Here is an 18,550-nt window from a genome sequence, read left to right on the forward strand (position 1 = left end):
AGGTCTATTTTCCCCCAAGAGCGCCTCAAGAGCGCCCCTGGACAAAATCAACTATACTGCAAATGCTTACTTTGCGTAATGGGTTGAGCCGCCCCTGTACACACACACATCTTCCATTTATCTACTTCCATAAATGCTTCTCTTTTCATGCATCATAGGTTCAGAGCCCACTAAGAACAAACTGTGAAGACATCTAAGAAGATGGAGCACTAGAATGGGGAGTGAAGACAGAGTCTGGTATTCCATTTCTCCCTCCCTACGCACACTTTTTTTGCTTCATGGCAATATGTGTGGGAGTACAAATAGAAAAAGACAAGCACCCACCCAGGAAAGGACCCAAGAGGAGTGGCTTCCCTGGAGGAAGTCTCAGCCCACCAAAGCAAGCACAGAGACTAGGCATGTAGAGGACAGTTGAGTAACGATGTGGTTTCCTCCCAAGGGATGTGGGCGTTGCACTCTCTCGCCTACATAACTCAGGTCTCAAACACAGAGCCAGCCTATTTGCTTCCCAGCGCATGCCATTCAAGGCACTTGACTCAGATGCCGCAGGGCTGCCACATTATGGAAACTGGAGTTGGATACCCATCTGTTTTTGTCGTGGATGCCCCTCAGAGGAATGTCCCCTTCGTGCCACCTGTGTCAAAAGGCCGAAAGAAATGGCAACATGCCCAGCTGCTCCTTTGGATCTTCATGCTGCTGATGCTGATAGGCTTGGTGGTTCAAGGCTATTTCCTGCTCTCCTTCCGAAAAGAATTGACCAAAGCTGCAACACAGGTCAGGCCCAGGGCAAAGAGGACAAGGGCTTGGGGGAAGGAATGGGACACCAGCTGAGAAGAGTTTTCTTCTTTAAGGATATGAAATGCAAGGGGAGGATAACTAGAACCATGTCATGGGTTGGAGTGAATGGTCCTTGAGGTCTCTTCCAACTCTATGATACCATGATTGTATGCATCAGGATGTGGAAATGAGAACTTTCCAGCTTTTCTGGAAATGTTTATGTTGCGATGGGCATTCATAAACCATTTTTTCAGATATTCAGAGATATTTCTGAACAACTGCTCCCAGACTCCTCGGCCAACTGGCAAAACTCTTCAGGCAATTCTGAAAAATGTTTTTCCAAGGAGCAATTTCACCAAGTTCTTGTATTGTGGCAAAGCGTGTGCACGTTTGTGGGATGTGTGTGTATTTAAATCAGGGGTCCTTAAACTAAGGCCCGGGGGCCAGATATGTCCCTTGAAGGTCATTTACCCAGCCCTCACTCAGGGTCAGCCTACATCTGAAACAACTTGAAAACACACAATAACAACAACAACAACAATGTTATCTCATCAGCCAAAAGCAGGCCCACACTTCCCATTGAAATACTAATAAGTTTATATTTGTTAAAATTGTTCTACATTTTAATTATTGTGTTGTTTTAAAATGTTTTTTGCACGAGAAATAAGATATGTGCAGTGTGCATAGGAATTCATTCTTTTTTCCCCCTTCAAATTATAATCTGGCCCTCCAACGGTTTGAGGGACAGTGACCTGGCCCTCTATTTAAAAAGTTTGAGGATCCCTGGTTTAAATGCTCAGTTTCACTTAGTTTATTTCAGACTATGGAACTAATCTTAAAAATGGAATTGACTTTATTCCATTTTAATGAAATAGTGTATAGCGCTAACATCTTTTTAAAAGAAATTCCTCTTGTATTGTTACCTTCGGCCTGACATATATGTGTGTGCGCATACACACAAACACACACACAAATTTCCAGGTGAATAATCCATTACCTGTAAACGCATAAGAGGACTTTTTAAAAAAGGTGACTGTCTGTCTCACCATGTGTTCAGGAACTCCAGGAAGGCACTGGAGCAACTGGGCACACATACATCTTCATTCTATCCATTTCTTCTGCAAGTAGTTGGAAGAAAGGAAAGACAGGATGTAAGTAAGTGGAATGAGCAAAGCAAGGATTCTCTCATGCTGCCTTCCATCATGATGAGTGACATGCCCAGTAAGACTAACAGGGTAGTCGGGGACATGTGTTTGTTTGTGTGCATCCCTGATATTTGTTGTTATTTATTGTTCTGTGCCTTCAAGTAATTTTTAACTGAGCGGTCTCCAGACTCAATGCTCATACCACTACACCACATTGGCTCTCATTAAAATTATTTGCCTGGAAATGGAGTGGGGTCTGTGAGATGTTTATGGCTGACACAAAACTCATGAATTTGGATCATGACTTTGAGGCTGGAAGCACACAGCCTTCCAGATGGTGCTGAATTAAGCTGACAAGGGCTCAGGGGTGTTGCTGTCCAGCAATATCTGGTGGGCCAAATAACACCACATTTAGGATGATTAATGAATTGAGTCTCTAACTTAGAGTAGCGGAGACTGCATTGTTTTTGTAGAACTGATTATATGATTTGTCCCACTCTGCTGGATGAGGAATTATGTTTCAAAGTTGTCCTTTTAAAAGATCTTACTGCAATTGTTTTGATACAATAAATTCTTTTAGGACAGATATCTATAAGGAACGATCAGGAAAGATGTTGTAAATGATGGTCCTACCAAAAAGATCTCTACTAGAAAGCATTCAATGGCTGAGGTCCTATGCTGCAAATCATAGCATAAAGGTTCCAGACATTTCTCCTCTCAATGCCCTGGACTTACTGTTTAGTTGTTATACTCCCTGAAGGCCATTTAGTGGCTCATGGATAGTAGCAGGGCAGGATCTCAGAAACATCTGACTATATTCCTATAACCATCACCATCATTGACGATCCCTTGTGTCCGAGTATCACTGCCTTCCAAGTGTAGGGTCTTGGTGGTGGGTCCGTAGGTGACTGTAGAGATCTATTCTTGACCTGCATGTTCTTTCACAATAAGGACATTGGTTTCCAGATGGAAACAGTCCCAATCAGCATTGGCTAGACACACCTTCCTCATGATGCATGTCTCCCTTTCACCCTCCATTTGTGCCTCTTCAAATTCCACAGTTGACCTCCAGTTAGAACGTTCAAGGGCCAGGGCTTCCCACTTCTTGGTGTCTATGCCAGTTTTTAAGGTTGATTTTAAGCCTGTCTTTAAACTAGACACAAACTGATGACTTCATCTACCATGATCTGCCAGGGTTTTCCAGAGGTCTCAGTTAATGATGAAATTGTTCTGCTGTTGGTTGCAAGAACATAACTAGATACTGCTTAGATCTCCTCCTTTCTACCAGGCACTGAATGACCACAGAGGAGGGCATTACTATAGCGAAACAGTGAGCCATGAGAAGGCTTTTCATTATGAAGGATGGAAGAGAATACCAGTCTCTCTAATACTTAAAAATGCATATACATATATAAGTTAGGCTTGTGTTTGTCATGGTTGCTGGCCGTCGTATAGATAAATATACGGATGCTGATCTAGTAGTGAGAAGCCCTTTCATATCTAAAGCACAAGCTGTATCCACACTGGAAAATTATGCATTTAGAACCACACTGACTGTCTTGGCTGAATTCCATAGGATTTTTAGTGTTGTGAGATATTTACTTTTCTGTGCCAGAGAACTCTATTGCCACAAGAAACTATAAATTCCAGGATTCCATAGGATGTAGTATCTAAAGGGGTATCAAACTGCTGTAACTCAATGGTCTGTGTGGCCTCACAGTCTCATAGGAAGATTGTTAAAACAAAATACATTGTAATGAATGGGAACTGGGCAAGGAAAGATAGTGGTAGAGATGAAGATGGGGATGGGGACAGGGACGGGGACGGGGACGGGGACGGAGACGGAGACGGAGACAGAGATCTCCTTCCCACCTACCCCAATCCTTAATGTAAAATGGAGATAGAATCTCTCATGTATTCTTCATATTTAGTATCCACTAGACCAGGGGTCCTCAAACTAAGGCCCGGGGGCCAGATGCGGCCCTCCAAGGTCTTTTACCCGGCCCTTGCTCAGGGTCAACCTAAGTCTGAAATGACTTGAAAGCACACAACAACAACATCAACAACAACAACAATTCTATCTCATCAGCCAAAAGAAGGCCCACACTTACCATTGAAATACTAATAAGTTTATATTTGCTAAAATTGTTTTTCATTTTAATTATTGTATTGTTTTTAAGTGGTTTTGCACCACAAATAAAATATGTGCAGTGTGCATAGGAATTCATTCATTTTTTTTCAAATTAAAATCCCAGCCCTCCAAAAGTTTGAGGGACTGTGACCTGGCCCTCTGTTTAAAAAGTTTGAGGAACCCTGCACTAGACACTAAAGAAAATGACTGATCCACTGTGTTAGATTTGTGTTAGATGTTATAAAATGCTGATGATCTGGAAATCATTTCGGTAACCGAACAACGGCCAAAATAATTGATTTCTAATTATCCTATCCTATTCTATTTGTCATTGATCCACTCCTTTGGCCTTCACACAAATCTACCATTTGCAAAGATATACTATCCTCTGCTTTTCTTTTCCATTTATGGCCAAACAGCTTAACCATTGGTTCGTCCCATTGAGTACGAGGTCTGCCCAAAGACTACTTGTGGGCTCTTGGTATGCAGTTCATTCGTCCACACATCCATTGATTGTCTTTTGTTCGTACTATATGCCCTGTACATTACTAGTAATAAATCTACTTGCCCTCCTAAATGTGAAGGACACCTAAACAATTCTGAATTTCTAGCACACAAAGTATATAGGAGAATGTAAAGCAAAGGTAATTGCCTATTTCTGCTATGTATGTTCTGTCTCTGGAAAGCTTCAAATTGCATATAAACTAAGTGTCCATGAAACAAAAAAAGTCTACAAATAACAGCAAGTTTTCATACATTTTTCTTACCCAACAGCTTTCAGGGAAGGGTTTTACTGATACTCGTATTGGCCCATAATTTATATGTTTTTGATAGTTACTTTTCCTGAAGCTACTTGATTTCTCATCTATCTGAACATTAGCATAGAAGATAGAAGAAGGCACCAGCTGCAGATATGGAATTTAGCTTGTGGTTCTAAACTGAGTGGCTATATCTATCTAGCATTACTTTCTTCTAGTATACATTGATGTAAATAGTTTGATTCTACAGAAGTCTCATAAAATAAACATTTCAGCTGGTGCCTGTGGTAGGAATAAGGTTGTTTGAATGTGATTTGAGATGTTCTTTCTGGAAATTGACTTCTGTGTTTTCTTTACTTAGAGAGAAGCTGAAGCACCAACCTATGAGAAAATTATTCAAGGTAAGCTGGCTTTGACCTTTCTATTGACTCTTGATGTCTTCTAGAAACCCTGATAACTTCTAAGGTGTTTCTCGCTCATCCTTTACCTTTACCAACAGGCCCTTGGTAGCCATTACAGTTTTGTTCCAGGACAAAATCAAAAATCAAAATCTGTGGATGCTCAAGTGCCATTATATACAATAGCAAAGTACGTTTTGCTTTTGGGGGCTTGGTGTTGAAGCCATGGATACAAAGTGCTGACTGTAGAACTAAGAGAGTTCGCACACAATATTTCTAGTTCTATGCCATTCAAAATATCACTTTTCCATGGCAAACAATTTAATATAATTAATAGTAAATTTCATTGAGAAACGTTCTTTCCAAGAAAAAGTATGAAATGCCAGCTTTGCAAGTTCAGCCCATTTTATTGCTTTTGTAATGCTGGGGAATTTATGTTTAATTTCCCTTTAGCACTGTCCCATCAGATGTCTCTGTGTATGTGGTTATATAATGAATTCTATGAGTGCATCTACACTGTATAATGAATGCAGTTTGACACTACCTTAACTGCCGTGGCCCAATGCTATGAAATCCTGAAACCTGTAGTTTAGTAAGACATCAACTCTCTGCCAGAAAAGACTAAAGATCTTGAAGAACTGTAACTTCCATGATTCCATAGCACTGAGACATGGCCGCTAAAGTAGTGTCAGACTGCATTTAGTCTACAGTTTTAGTTTGAACTATAACATGGGTGTTGTATTAAGGTTCTACTTTAACTGTAAAGGAGCTAACATGGGTGTTATGTTTGGAGGACAGGGCATAACTATTTGGAAATAGTTCTTTCAAAACTTAAAGTACATTTCAAATTTGATACATCGATGGAGAACTTACCAGTTGCTACTGCTTCTGACTAAGTGACCAAACAGAAACCAAGTGGACAGGTGTTATGTTTGGAGGACAGGGCTTAACTATTTGGATATAGTTCTTTCAAAACTTAAAGTACATTTCCAATTTGATACATCGATTGAGAACTTACCAGTTGCTACTGTTTCTGACTAAGTGACCAAACAGAAACCAAGTCGACAGGTAGCTCACATCCCAGCCCCTCCACAAACATGACATCTCCAGAGGTAAAACATTGCCTTGCTATACTCTTCAGGATTTCTTTTATTTATTTTATTTATTTATTTACTTACTTTACTTGTATACTGCCGTTTCTCAGCCTAACCGGCGACTCAACGCGGTTTACAACAAGACATAAAAACAATCAACGATATGCAATTTAAAACCATAAGTGCACAATATACAGTATTAACACAATAACAACAACACGATGCATCTCATAACTAGAGTCGTGATCCAAGTTCGTTGTCCATATTTCCATTCCTGTAGTCGTCACATTCATTGCACTGATTAACCAAATGCCTGTTCAAACATCCAAGTTTTTAATCTTCTTCGGAACACCATTAGTGAGGGGGCTGATCTTACCTCCATGGGAAGGGCGTTCCACAGCCGAGGGGCCACCACAGAAAAGGCCCTGTCTCTCGTCCCCGCCAGCCGCACCTGTGAAGCAGGCAGGATAGAGAGCAGGGCCTCCCCAGAAGATCTTAGGGTCCTGGCGGGCTGATAGGCAGAGATACGTTCGGATAGGTAGCTTGGGCCAGAACCGTTTAGGGCTTTAAAGGCCAACGCCAGCACTTTGAATTGGGCCCGGTAGCAAATCGGCAGCCAGTGGAGCTGGTGCAGCAGAGGAGTAGTATGCTCCCTGCGCTCCGCTCCTGTTAGTATCATGGCTGCCGAGCGTTGGACTAGTTGGAGCTTCCGAGCCGTCTTCAAAGGCAACCCCACGTAGAGAGCGTTGCAATAGTCTAAACTGGATGTAACCAGAGCGTGGACTACCGTGGCCAAGTCAAACTTCCCAAGGTACGGGCGCAGTTGGTGCACAAGTTTTAACTGTGCGAATGCTCCCCTGGTCACCGCCGAGACCTGAGGTTCCAGGCTCAGCGATGAGTCCAGGATCACACCCAAACTGCGAGCCTGCGTCTTCAGGGGGAGTGCGACCCCATCCAACACAGGCTGTAACCCTATACCCTGTTTGGCCTTACGATTAACCAGGAGTACCTCTGTCTTGTCTGGATTCAGTTTCAATTTGTTCGCCCTCATCCAGACCGTCACAGCGGCCAAGCACCGGTTCAGGACCTTTTAAGTGGGCATCAAGGAAAACCCAGCAGTCAAAGCAGTGACCAAATGTCAAGGGGCCTATTTATTCAACATAGTTCTAAAACCAAGATTGCCCTTCAACTACTGTGGCTAAAACCTGCATATGATTTGTAGTTTGCTCAGAGACACCAGAGGAACTCCCTAGCTGAGAATCTTAAATGCCCTTCCTGAAACTGAAAAATTCAAGATTCTCCTGGAAAGAACTATGGCAATCGCAGTAGAATAATGTGCTATTATCCTGTAGTGTGAATCACTCAGTGAGAGGTTGGCGGCAATCCTCTATGTCTGATGAAACTGGCCTTACAGCCCAAAAATGCAGAACCTGGAAAGTTAACTTGGCACATAGGACTCCCACAACCAACAGAAACTTCTGGAAGGGTTTGGTGGGCATTGACCTTGAGTTTGGGAGTTGTAGTTCACCTATATCCAGAGAGCACTGTGGATTCAAACAATGATGGATCTAGACCAGGGGTCCTCAAACTTTTTAAACAGAGGGCCAGGTCACTGTCCCTCAAACTGTTGGAGGGCCTGATTATAATTTGAAAAAAAAATGAATTAATTCCTGTGCACACTGCACATATCTTATTTGTAGTGCAAAAACACTTTAAAACAATACAATAATTAAAATGAAGAACAACTTTAACAAATACAAACTTATTAGTATTTCAGTGGGCAGTGTGGGCCTGCTTTTGGCTGATGAGATAGGTTTGTTGTTGTGTGCTTTCAAGTTGTTTCAGACTTAGGTTGTCCCTGAACGAAGGCTGGGTAAATGACCTTGGAGGGCCACATCTGGCCCCCGGGCCTTAGTTTGAGGACCCCTGATCTAGACCAAACTTGGCATGAATACCCCTTATGCCCAAATGTGAACACAGATGGAGTTTGGGGAAAATAGACCTTGACATTTGGGAGTTGAAGTTACTGGGATTTATAGTTCACCTACAATCAAAGAGCATTCTGAACCCCACCAAAGTTAAGAGTTAACTTTCCAGGTTAACTCTTAAGAATAATAGAGCCATTTCTCAAGTTTTGGGGTTTTCACACTTGTAATTTTAATGATGTGTGATTCTGCCCCACTGTTCCCACCTTGAGTTGGGGCTGCAGTGTGAAGATTCACATAGCACTCCAGTCCTCAGGAGATGGGAGGAAGTGAAGGATCACTGCCCACATTACTCGGAAGAGAAAAACAAGCTGGGTAGATGAAGCAGTGCACAGGTCCAGCTCCTGCTTTTCTTCCCCTTGTGACCCAAAGGGTAGCCCTCCCAGGATTGCAGTGGTGGTGCCCCCATCTACTTGGAACCATGGCAGGTAGCTGCCACACTTCTGGGGCTGTATCGTTTATGCCCCGTGTGCAATTTTATATTTTCATGAGGGGAGGCTGCTGCACCTATAATCCTCAAGTGGAGGGAGGACTGGGAGTCATATATAAGAAAGTAGTGTTGAGAAGGGGCTCTGTTATAGACAGCTTCAGCATGGTAGGGTGGCCATTCTTCTTAAAAAGCAAATAGCCAAGCTCTGCTGATTTGTGAGAGATGCTGCTGCTCAGTCACAAGAGCTGAAGTGACGTTGAAGAACCAGAGCATGTGACGTCCATACATGGAATTGCGGTGGCGGCATTACTGGGAATCCTGCTTTCTTACGCAACCAAAGGGTTTGGGCCGACATCTGCACATATCTTTGTTCCTAAGAGGGGAAAAGAAACAAAGGGAGAGTAGAGACCTCTCTAATATGCAGTGGCAGCCCAACCACAGCTGCTGCAAGCTAGACAGCTTCCAGATTGCTAAAATTATCTCATCTCTCAGTCATGGAAACCTCAGTGCCTTCACTTTAAGAAGAGACGTCAGCAGAGTAAAGGTCTAGTTTAATGCCTCTTCAAGCACTGGTGTGTGTTATTGCCTGTTTGGCAATTGCAGAAGGAAAGAGTAAAGAAAGACGTGACATTTTAAAATTAAAATGTCAACATATTCTGTAAACCCTTTTCTGTGTTAAGCTTCTGGCTGATTATATGGACTTTATTGCATGAAGCAGGTATTCCATTGCAATTACACTATGAAGGATCATGGATTTTACATACTGGGATGCGTGCTTTCAATATCACACCTCTCTTCAGACCTCAACATATTAACTACTGGTTTTGCCATGGCTCGTGGTGAATCCAGCAGAAGGTGGGGGAAACCCGTCACCCCATGTCCCACATTACTCGCCTTGTCCCTCACCCCATCCCTTATGGGATGAATCCGACACCCTGCTTTCCCCAGTTGTTCCTTATGCCACCGAGGAAGCCTCCCATGTTGTTGCTGCTGCAGCCAATGCTGATTTCACCCCTCTTCAGTTTTGAAGCCTCACCAGAAGTAGATCAACGTTGTGGGTTGGGAGCCGACGACCTCTGTGCCTGAAGAGGGGTGAAAGCAGTGTAGGACGTGCAATTTTGTCGGTCTGATGAGACCATTCATATGTGCAATTGTGTCAAATGCCAATCCATGCTCCCGTAATTGTACTTCCGCATACTTTTGCAATCCCATTTTCCCGAATTTCCAATGTTCTGTAATAGTTGAGCAATTTTGCAGTTTCAGTAATGAACAACAAAAAGGCAACTATATTTATTTACTTATTTATTTATTTATTTATTTCATATATTTATATCCCGCCCTTCTCCCCACAAGGGGGACTCAGCGTAGTCTCACATAAGCATTAGAGGATGCTAACAGCATAAATACCATAAAATTGCAATTCACAATTTTATTTTTTTATTTTTTTATCGTGTCAGGAGCGACTTGAGAAACTGCAAGTCGCTTCTGGTATGAGAGAATTGGCCGTCTGCAAGGACGTTGTCCAGGGGACTCCCGGATGATTTTGCTGTTTTTATCATCCTTGTGGGAGGCTTCTCTCATGTACCCGCATGAGGAGCTGGAGCTGATAGAGGGAGCTCATCCGCCTCTCCCCGGATTCGAACCTGCGACCTGTCGGTCTTCAGTCCTGCCGGCATAGGGGTTTAACGCACTGTGCCACCAGGGGCTCCACAATTCACAATAAAATCATTTTAAAACATTATACAACATCATCCATAAAATTTAACAATAAATTAATAGATTAACGCGCCAGTAAAACCAAGCCGAGCCGGGAGAATCTAAATCGCAAAATCCAAATTTCCTTTTTCTATTGCCGCTGGCCTCTAATCAAACGCCTGGCCCCAGAGCCAGGTCTTCAGTTGTCTTCTAAAGGACAGGAGGGAGGTGGCCAACCTGATATCCTTAGGTAATATTTAAAATCAGCCTAAAACTGACAGTTCAAGAACAGTGATGAGAGCCATAGAAGTGAGAGAAGGATAGAATCCCACCCCGTGATGTCACTTTTTCATTGGGGTACTGGCCCAGAAGTGGAACAGACCCATCACACAAGGTTGGTGAAAGGCATATTGCAAGATCGAGAGCTATTGATGGGTCTTGCCCATCAACTGCAGGGAACAGGTTAATTGCAGGGAGAAGGAAGATTGACAGTCCAGCTATAATGCCAGTTTACCTCCTCATCCAATAAAGTCCTTAGACACAAGGAATTAGTAAATATTTTAATTAACTATGCTTGCAATGTGTGGTGTATCATCTATCATTTATCTATCTACATCTAGCAATCTATCTATCTACCTCTCTGTGTCAGTAACTATACTAATGATACCTACACCCAACTCTTTCCACTCTCCCTCTCAGTCTCCATTTCCTTTGGTTACATGCAACATCAATAATTCTGCAGTGTAAAGGAACATTGTATAGTCCATTCATGGAACTAATTATGGAACTAATTTCAGTGGGTTATTGAAGGGATGATGTGGGCAGTGGCAGATTTACCATCGTGCAGGGGCAGCTCAACCCATTACACAAAGTAAGCATTTGCAGCATAGTTGGTTTTGCCCAGGGGAGCTCTTGAGGTGCTCTTGGGGGGAAATAGACCTTAACTTATGTGAGTTGTAGTTACTGAGATGTATAGTTCACCTACAATCAAATAGCATTCTGAACTCCACCAGTGATGGAATTGAACCAAATATGGCACACAGAACTCCCACAACGAACAGAAAATATATATCAGTGATTGGTTGGGGGGGGGGATACTTTTTGCTTACCGTTGAAAATTACCTAGGGGCGCCTCTGCCATCGTGCTAAGGTGTGTTTAAGCACAGGTCCTCATTGACTGGGGGGGTGCGGGGGGGGGGATCTTCCTGCCATTTTGTTGTTTACTATGGATTTTGCTTGTGTGGTGCAATTTTAAATTTGAGGGCATTCTGTTTTGGAGGAATTCCAGACACAATGACAAAGCTGTCTATGAGAGTGTGCCCAAAACAAGCAGTGTAGGTCTACTGGGATGGCCTCCTTCCAAGGAAGGGGCCCCATAACTTAACTAGCACAGAGCCTCATTTGTCCTAAATCTGACACTGGATGTGGGTTTGACATTTTCTGTAGGTTGTGTGTGTTGTGCTATAGGTCTATACATCAAGATGCACATATAGGCCCACAAGCAGAAGTCAAATGGAAACACAGACATCAGGAAATGCCTATTACAACACAAAGCCACAATAGCTAATACTTGAAGCCACAGTAGACAATTAACCCCAGCTATAGCATGGGGCTATAATGTGATCCATTCCCTCAGGTTTCTCTCTGAAACAATACTAAGTGTGGTGGCCCTTCTGCAGAGTTTCTGTCCATTAAAGACAGGAGAGCAGATTTGAATGAGAGGCAACACAATACACTGGGAAACTCTCTTGAGCAAATCCCAAGAAGTTGAAAACGAAGTCGACAAAGATGGGACAATGTTTTTGTTCAGTTCTTTTCTCCAGCAAGGTAGACACAGGAGAATTTGCTTGTGCATTTTACCTATGTCCGTTGTCAGGAAGAGTAAGTGTATTGGAATTTCCACCCAAACTGCTTAGATTTGGGGTTTATACACACTACATAATGATAGTGCTTTGGTGGCACTTTAGCAAACATGGAATTCTGGGATTCAAGGTTTGTTGGGGAGGAACTTTTTAAACAAGCATCAGTTAACAACACAGTAATTGAGGTTTACTAGCAGACCAGAAGTTAAGACAAACCCTTATAATAGTGGTTCCCAACCCTTTTTTGACCAGGGACCACTTGGACCAGTTATCACTTGACGAGGAACCACTTCAGCCAGGGACCACTCTCCAACATTAGCACTAAAAGGGTTATGAATCAGTTTTTGGTCAACTTTAGATTTGGTTTGGTTATTTGTGGTGCGGATTCAGAAAACTGCATTGGATAGACCGCATCAGCTCTAGTTTCTGATACAGAACATATGCCATCCACTAGTCACCATCTGCTCGCCCACAGAAAACCATATTTAATAATCTAGAGCTGATGTGGTCTATCCAATGCCATTTTCTGTTGTTGGACTGTAATCCTAGCTGCCCAAGCTAGCACAGTCAATGCTGAGGAATGCTGCTACCTACATATGGTCCAACATTTCCCAGATGAAAACGACGTGTCCACGTTTGGTCAAACATCACAGTGTGGTCAAGAGAGTAACAGTTTCTGTTGTGGAAGAACACAAAAGCTCAGATAAAACAACAGTTTGCTGCATTTTTTAAACATCTTCTTATTTGCTTTAACAGGTGAAAGACCTCCCAAAGAAAAGCCAGCTGCTCATCTAACATTAGGTAAGAAAACTTCTACTTGAGACAAATTTTCTCCCTTTTCTCAAGCCTTTCCCAGAGGCTGGGTTCAGTGGGACTGGAATATAAATGAATGGGAAGAAATGGTTTAGAGCAGACACGAGCAAACTTCAGCCCTCCAGGTATTTTGGACTTCAACTCCAACAATTCTTAACAGCTGGTAAGCTGGCTGGGATTTCTAGGAGCTGAAGTCCAAAACATCTGGAGGGCTGAAGTTTGTCCATGCCTGGTTTAGAGAAACAAGTTCATATTCTCAACTCAGATTTTTCTGTAGTCTGACTTGGGTTTGTGACACATGCAAGAACTAAACGATCTAAATGTAAAAGGGCTGAAATAAACAGCTAAAGTCATAATTGGAGCCAGCACCAGGCCAGAAGGGCCCTGAGCATGGCATCACCATTGAGCCACCAGCATCAATCTGCCCCTCACCTCCACCTAGCAGTGTCTTGGGTCCCTAGTTACTTGCTTGGCAGCGGGTAAGTACCTTCCCTCTACAAAAAGGTGGCTACGATCTTATGTTTTCTAAAATGCAATGCCTGGCATTAGTCTCAGGTATTGTAACTATAGGAAACTCAGTATGGATTTGAGTTGAGCTTAACCTCAGAAACCTTGTCACTGAAGATGAAGATGGCTCAAAGGAAGAGCAGTCATTGATTGGGTCTAGCGGTCTCCAAGTGACAATGGACTGAGACAGGATAGGAAAGTATGTTGAAGGCAAGTATTGATGGGAGAGACAGCAACCCAATTGAAAGTGAATAGATGCTCTAGTGCAGTGGTTCCTAACCTATGGTCCGTGGACCACCAGTAGTCCGCAGGAATTATAATATGACATGGAGTTGAGTTGAGCTTAACCTCAGAAGCTTTGCCACTGAAGATGAAGATGGCTCAAAGGAGGAGCAGTTATTGCTTGAGTCTAGAGGTCTCCAATTGACAGTGGCCTGAGGCAGGATAAGAAGGCATGTTGAATGCAAGTGTTGTTAGCAGAGATAGCAACCTGATTTAAAATGGAGAGATGCTCTAGTGCAGTGGTTCCCAATCTATGGTCCGTGGACCACCAGTGGTCCGCAAGAACTATAATATGGTCTGCAGCCTCACTCTTACTACCCCACAAAACCTTCTTATAGTGCCGAGGCTTATTAAATATGGTTTTCTGTGGGTGAACAGATGGTAACTACTGGATGGCATATGTTATGTATCAGAAAATAAAGCTGATGTGTATAATGCAGTTTATTGAAACAGCACCCCAAATAACCGAACTGAATCTAAAGTTAACCAAAAACTGATTTGTAACCCTTTTGGTACTTATGTTGGAGAGTGGTCCCTGGTCAAGTGGTCCCTGGTCAAAAACAGATTGGGAACCACTGTTCTAGTGTGATGAGGAAGTAGGTGTTAAGTCTGGTCAGAAAACTAAACCTGTTCCTTGCCAAGGTGATCACCCTGCATTTAGGCTGTACCTCATCAATGTACAGATGAGATTTCTCTGGAATAGTCCTGCTTACCAAAAATACAAAATAGAAGGCAATACAATCACTTGAGCCCCAATTACTTTATCCCAATTTCCTTCAGTGTGTAGTTATTTTATTTGCTAGAATCTATGAAATTGTTGACCTACAGTTGTATTTTGTGGGACTTTTATGTCTCCTTTTGAGATGGCTGAGAGTAATAGTCATCTAAGGGGGGCTCAGCCTACAGCAGAGTTTCTCAACTTCTGTTTCTCCAGGTGTTTTGGACTTCAGCTCCCACAATTCCTAACAGCTGATGAGCTGGCTGGGATTTCTGGGAGCAGAAGTCCAAAATACCTGGAGGAGCAGAATCATAGAATCATAGAGTTGGAAGAGACCTTGTGGGCCATCCAGTCCAACCCCCTGCCAAGAAACAGGACAATCGTGTTCAAAGCACCCCCAACAGATGGCCATCCAGCCTCTGTTTAAAAGCCTCCATTGAAGGAGCCTCCACCACACTTCAGAGTAGAGAGTTCCACTGCTGAACAGAGTTTGAGAAACGCTAGTCTGCAGAAAGAGATGGATGTAAAAATGGTGTTTGTGTTAAATTTAGGTACATTTGTAAGCATTGTTCTCTTATACTAAAATGAAGACTTGGGCCAAGGTTTTAGATCGGTTTCTTTGTTAAGTATGTTTAACTAAATAATATCTCCTAGCTTGAATCCCTACTTCCCTGGCTTGAGCTTCTATAAGTGACAGAGGTCTGTTCTCAAGGTGCAGCAGACTGACATTTCATTTTCCATCCCTCCTTTCAGTGAGATAAATAGAAGTAGGATCCCTGCTGCAATTCGTCCTTGCATCAGAGATTATTTGCATGAAGTGGGATGGAAATATCAGTGTGCTGTCTCCTGATCTACAGGCACTAGCAGTGGCTGATGCCCAATAAGGCAGAACTGGTGGACTTTTACAATCCCTGTGCATTCCCTACACTAATCCCACAATCCTGAATGTAGGAATTATGATAAGGATCAATTATGAATGCATTTGTAACTGCAATCATGTAGTTCAGCCTGTAATCTCAAGTAAAAGTAATTCTTGAAGTAAAATTTAAAATGAAATTTTTAAAAGAAGAAAAGAGAACTTGGACTTGCAACCTCATCAGATGAGGCTTTTTCAGGTGGCATACACCACTTGAGTCCTAGATGATCCATGGAGCCCGCCGGCTCCCATCTCATGACTCACAGGAACTTCTCGTGGAGCTGCGTGGGTCATCTGAAACTGAGCCGATGTATGGCACTGTAGCAACAAGACAGGAGGCCTCCTATGTTGTGTAGGAAGCAATGGGGTGAAGCCACACAGTCAACACATCCCCCTGTGAGATCAGCTTCCTGTCAAGCCAGGTGATGTAGGGCGATGGGTTACAAGGTCATTAGTAGTGATCTCCCATAGGAATTCTGCTTTTATTTACATTCCCAAACCTGGAATTATTTATTTATTTATTTATTTATTTCGAACATTTTTACCTCGCCCTTCTCAACCCCTGTGGGGACTAAGGGCAGCTTACAATTGGCAATAATTCAATGCCGCATCATAAAATACAGAATAACAAATATCACAATTAAACATGAACATTAATAAATAAAGATTAAAATAGCATACTTACACTCTGATTAGCTATTACCCATCTGGTGGCTGTATAGCTAGCTATCTACTAATGATTACTCCGCTTAACTTATCCAAATCCTCTTCCATGCCATAGTCAACATTATTGATTGTCCTTTAACCTGATTGCCCAAAGGCCTGGTCCCACAGCCACGTTTTAACCTTTTTTCTAAAGGTGAGGAGGGATGACGATGACCTAATTTCCCCAGGGAGCAAATTCCACAGGCAGGGGGCCACCACCAAGAAGGCCCTGTCCCTCGTCCCCGCCAAGCGTGTTTGAGACAAAGGCGGGGCCGGGAGCAGGGCCTCCCCAGACGATCTTAAACTCCGAGGTGGGACGTAGAAGGAGATACGTTTGGACAGGAATTCACCTTGAATGCAAACAATGAGTAATACAGGAGTACATGTTAATCCCAAACCTTTTAAATGCAACCCCATTTCAAATTCATTGAAAAGGGACATAATTATTTGTTCACTTCTGCAATCCCTACAAGGAAAATTTGTGAAGACATAAGTTGTCATATTTTTCAGGTGCCTTGGTCAATACAGCTGAAAATGGAGCCCTGCTGTGGGAAGACAGAAAAGGACTTGCCTTTCACCAGGGCATGGGCTACAGGGATGGTTTCCTTATCTTTAACCAATCTGGACCCTACTACATCTACTCAAAGCTCTTCCTGGGAGATTCAAGCTGCCTCAGTGCTTCCCAGATGGTCATTCACAAGATTTGTAAGAGGACTTCTCAGTATCCTAAGGAGATAGTGCTGCTGACCAACAAAATACTGACTTGCAGCTTGCAGAACACCTCAGGTTGGAGACGCAGCAGCTTCCTTGCTGGAATAGTTCATCTCGAGGAAAACGAAGAAGTATTTGTCACAGTGTCTCATAAACGGATGGTACGGGTTGGGGATGACACGCAGTCATATTTTGGCACTTTCATGATCTGAAGGAGATCAGAACTGAGGGTGGACTGTGAATTCTGTGGAGCAAGAAGAACAGTTTCTTCCTTATACTGCTATGATGCCCCATAGCCTCAATCCTGTACTGTTAGCTTGATCCTTTTTCAAATACAGTAAAAGAGGGAGGTTCTGGCACCAGAATGAGGTTGGGGGACTTCTTTGCAGATAGGGGAGAGACCTGTTCACAGGGGCAGAGATACATTTGCATTTATGGTTGGATAGGGCTGCACTAACTAATGTAGATATTTAACATAAACATGGCAAGGGACTGCTCTAGAGGCATGGGCAGGTAGCTCAAAGCCTTTTCTATTTTCTTCAAAAGCTATCTGAGACCATATGTGAATACATTCCCTTGGTTTCACATGCTGTAAAATAAAAATTTAAGAAATAGAGATTCACTCACCATTGGCCCTGTTCAAAAAGGACCATGTGCCACCAAATCAATTGTAAGCTCATTTGTTGTAGAGTGGACTACTCTCCTTGTTCTGTAGCTAGTTTTGGCTTTTCCAAGGTGGGCCTTCAATTTCTGCTGGGGTTTAATTCCAGGACTTCCCCTGGAAATTAAAATCAATGGGTGCTCATCCCACAGTGGCATTGTGTCCCTTATGTAAAATTGCAATATTAAGGTAAATAGAAATTTTTAATCTAATCAGAGTCTTCGAGGAACTGTCTTTAGTACAGTGTGCAAAGATAAATGACAGAAAAGGAGGCTTCTGTCATGATATTTTAATTGAGTCCTAGAGGAAAACAAATCTGAGGTTATCCTAAAGGCCAAAGTAGCCAAGCTGAGGCTAACATACTTTGGACATATCATAATATGGCATGGCCGATTAGTAAAGACAATAATTGTTGGTCAAGTAGAAGACAATATGGAAAGAAGAAGGGCTACAGAGGGGTAGACACAATCAAGGAAGCCAAAGGTTTTCAAAAACCACACATCAATATCAACTTTATGTCCATTAATAACCAAGTGATTTAAGTGTTGGTCTGGAAGTCTATGAGATCAGAGTTTGAATCTTTACTTGGCCACGGAGGTGTGGCATCCACTGTGGTTGATACCTTTGTCTATCGTTGACATCACAAGTATGGGGGAAGCAAACATTATACATTCTTCTCCAAGAAGACGAAGAAGTAGAGGAAGAGGAGGAAGAAGAAGAACTTTAATTTTCTACCCTGCCTCCATCTCCCCGAAGGTACTCGGGGCAGCTTACATGGGGCCTAAGCCCAGGGAGAATACAATTAAAATAAAGCAATAACAATTAAGACAGCATAAAACAGCATAAAACAACATAACAAAAATAGCTAGCAACAACAACAGCAGACTAATTTTGGAGGGGTGGGGGGGAGGAAAAAAAATAAACCATCAACCCTATAAATCAATATGTAAAGCCTCCAATCA

The 18,550-nt window shown here is 42.6% G+C and overlaps 1 protein-coding gene across 1 annotated transcript; it reads left to right on the plus strand.

Annotated features, from left to right (window-relative positions):
* The first annotated feature begins 517 nt into the window (after positions 1-517).
* Positions 518-18,086, plus strand: TNFSF14 (TNF superfamily member 14). Its single transcript, XM_060760908.2, has 4 exons — positions 518-774; positions 5,173-5,212; positions 13,032-13,076; positions 16,727-18,086. Exons 1-4 carry the CDS (start codon positions 541-543, stop codon positions 17,137-17,139), a joined length of 732 nt encoding a protein of 243 aa, XP_060616891.2. The 5' UTR covers positions 518-540; the 3' UTR covers positions 17,140-18,086.
* The last annotated feature ends 464 nt before the right edge of the window (positions 18,087-18,550 follow it).

Source organism: Anolis sagrei, chromosome 2 (genome assembly GCF_037176765.1).
Source record: "Anolis sagrei isolate rAnoSag1 chromosome 2, rAnoSag1.mat, whole genome shotgun sequence".
Taxonomy (NCBI): Eukaryota; Metazoa; Chordata; class Lepidosauria; order Squamata; family Dactyloidae; genus Anolis; species Anolis sagrei.

Excerpts from the sequence above, each read along its gene's own strand:
- TNFSF14 (XM_060760908.2), top strand. The coding sequence starts at position 541 with ATGCCGCAGGGCTGCCACATTATGGAAACTGGAGTTGGATACCCATCT. Across the intron at positions 775-5,172 it reads TGACCAAAGCTGCAACACAG|AGAGAAGCTGAAGCACCAAC; the intron begins GTCAGGCCCAGG and ends TTCTTTACTTAG. Across the intron at positions 5,213-13,031 it reads CTATGAGAAAATTATTCAAG|GTGAAAGACCTCCCAAAGAA; the intron begins GTAAGCTGGCTT and ends TTGCTTTAACAG.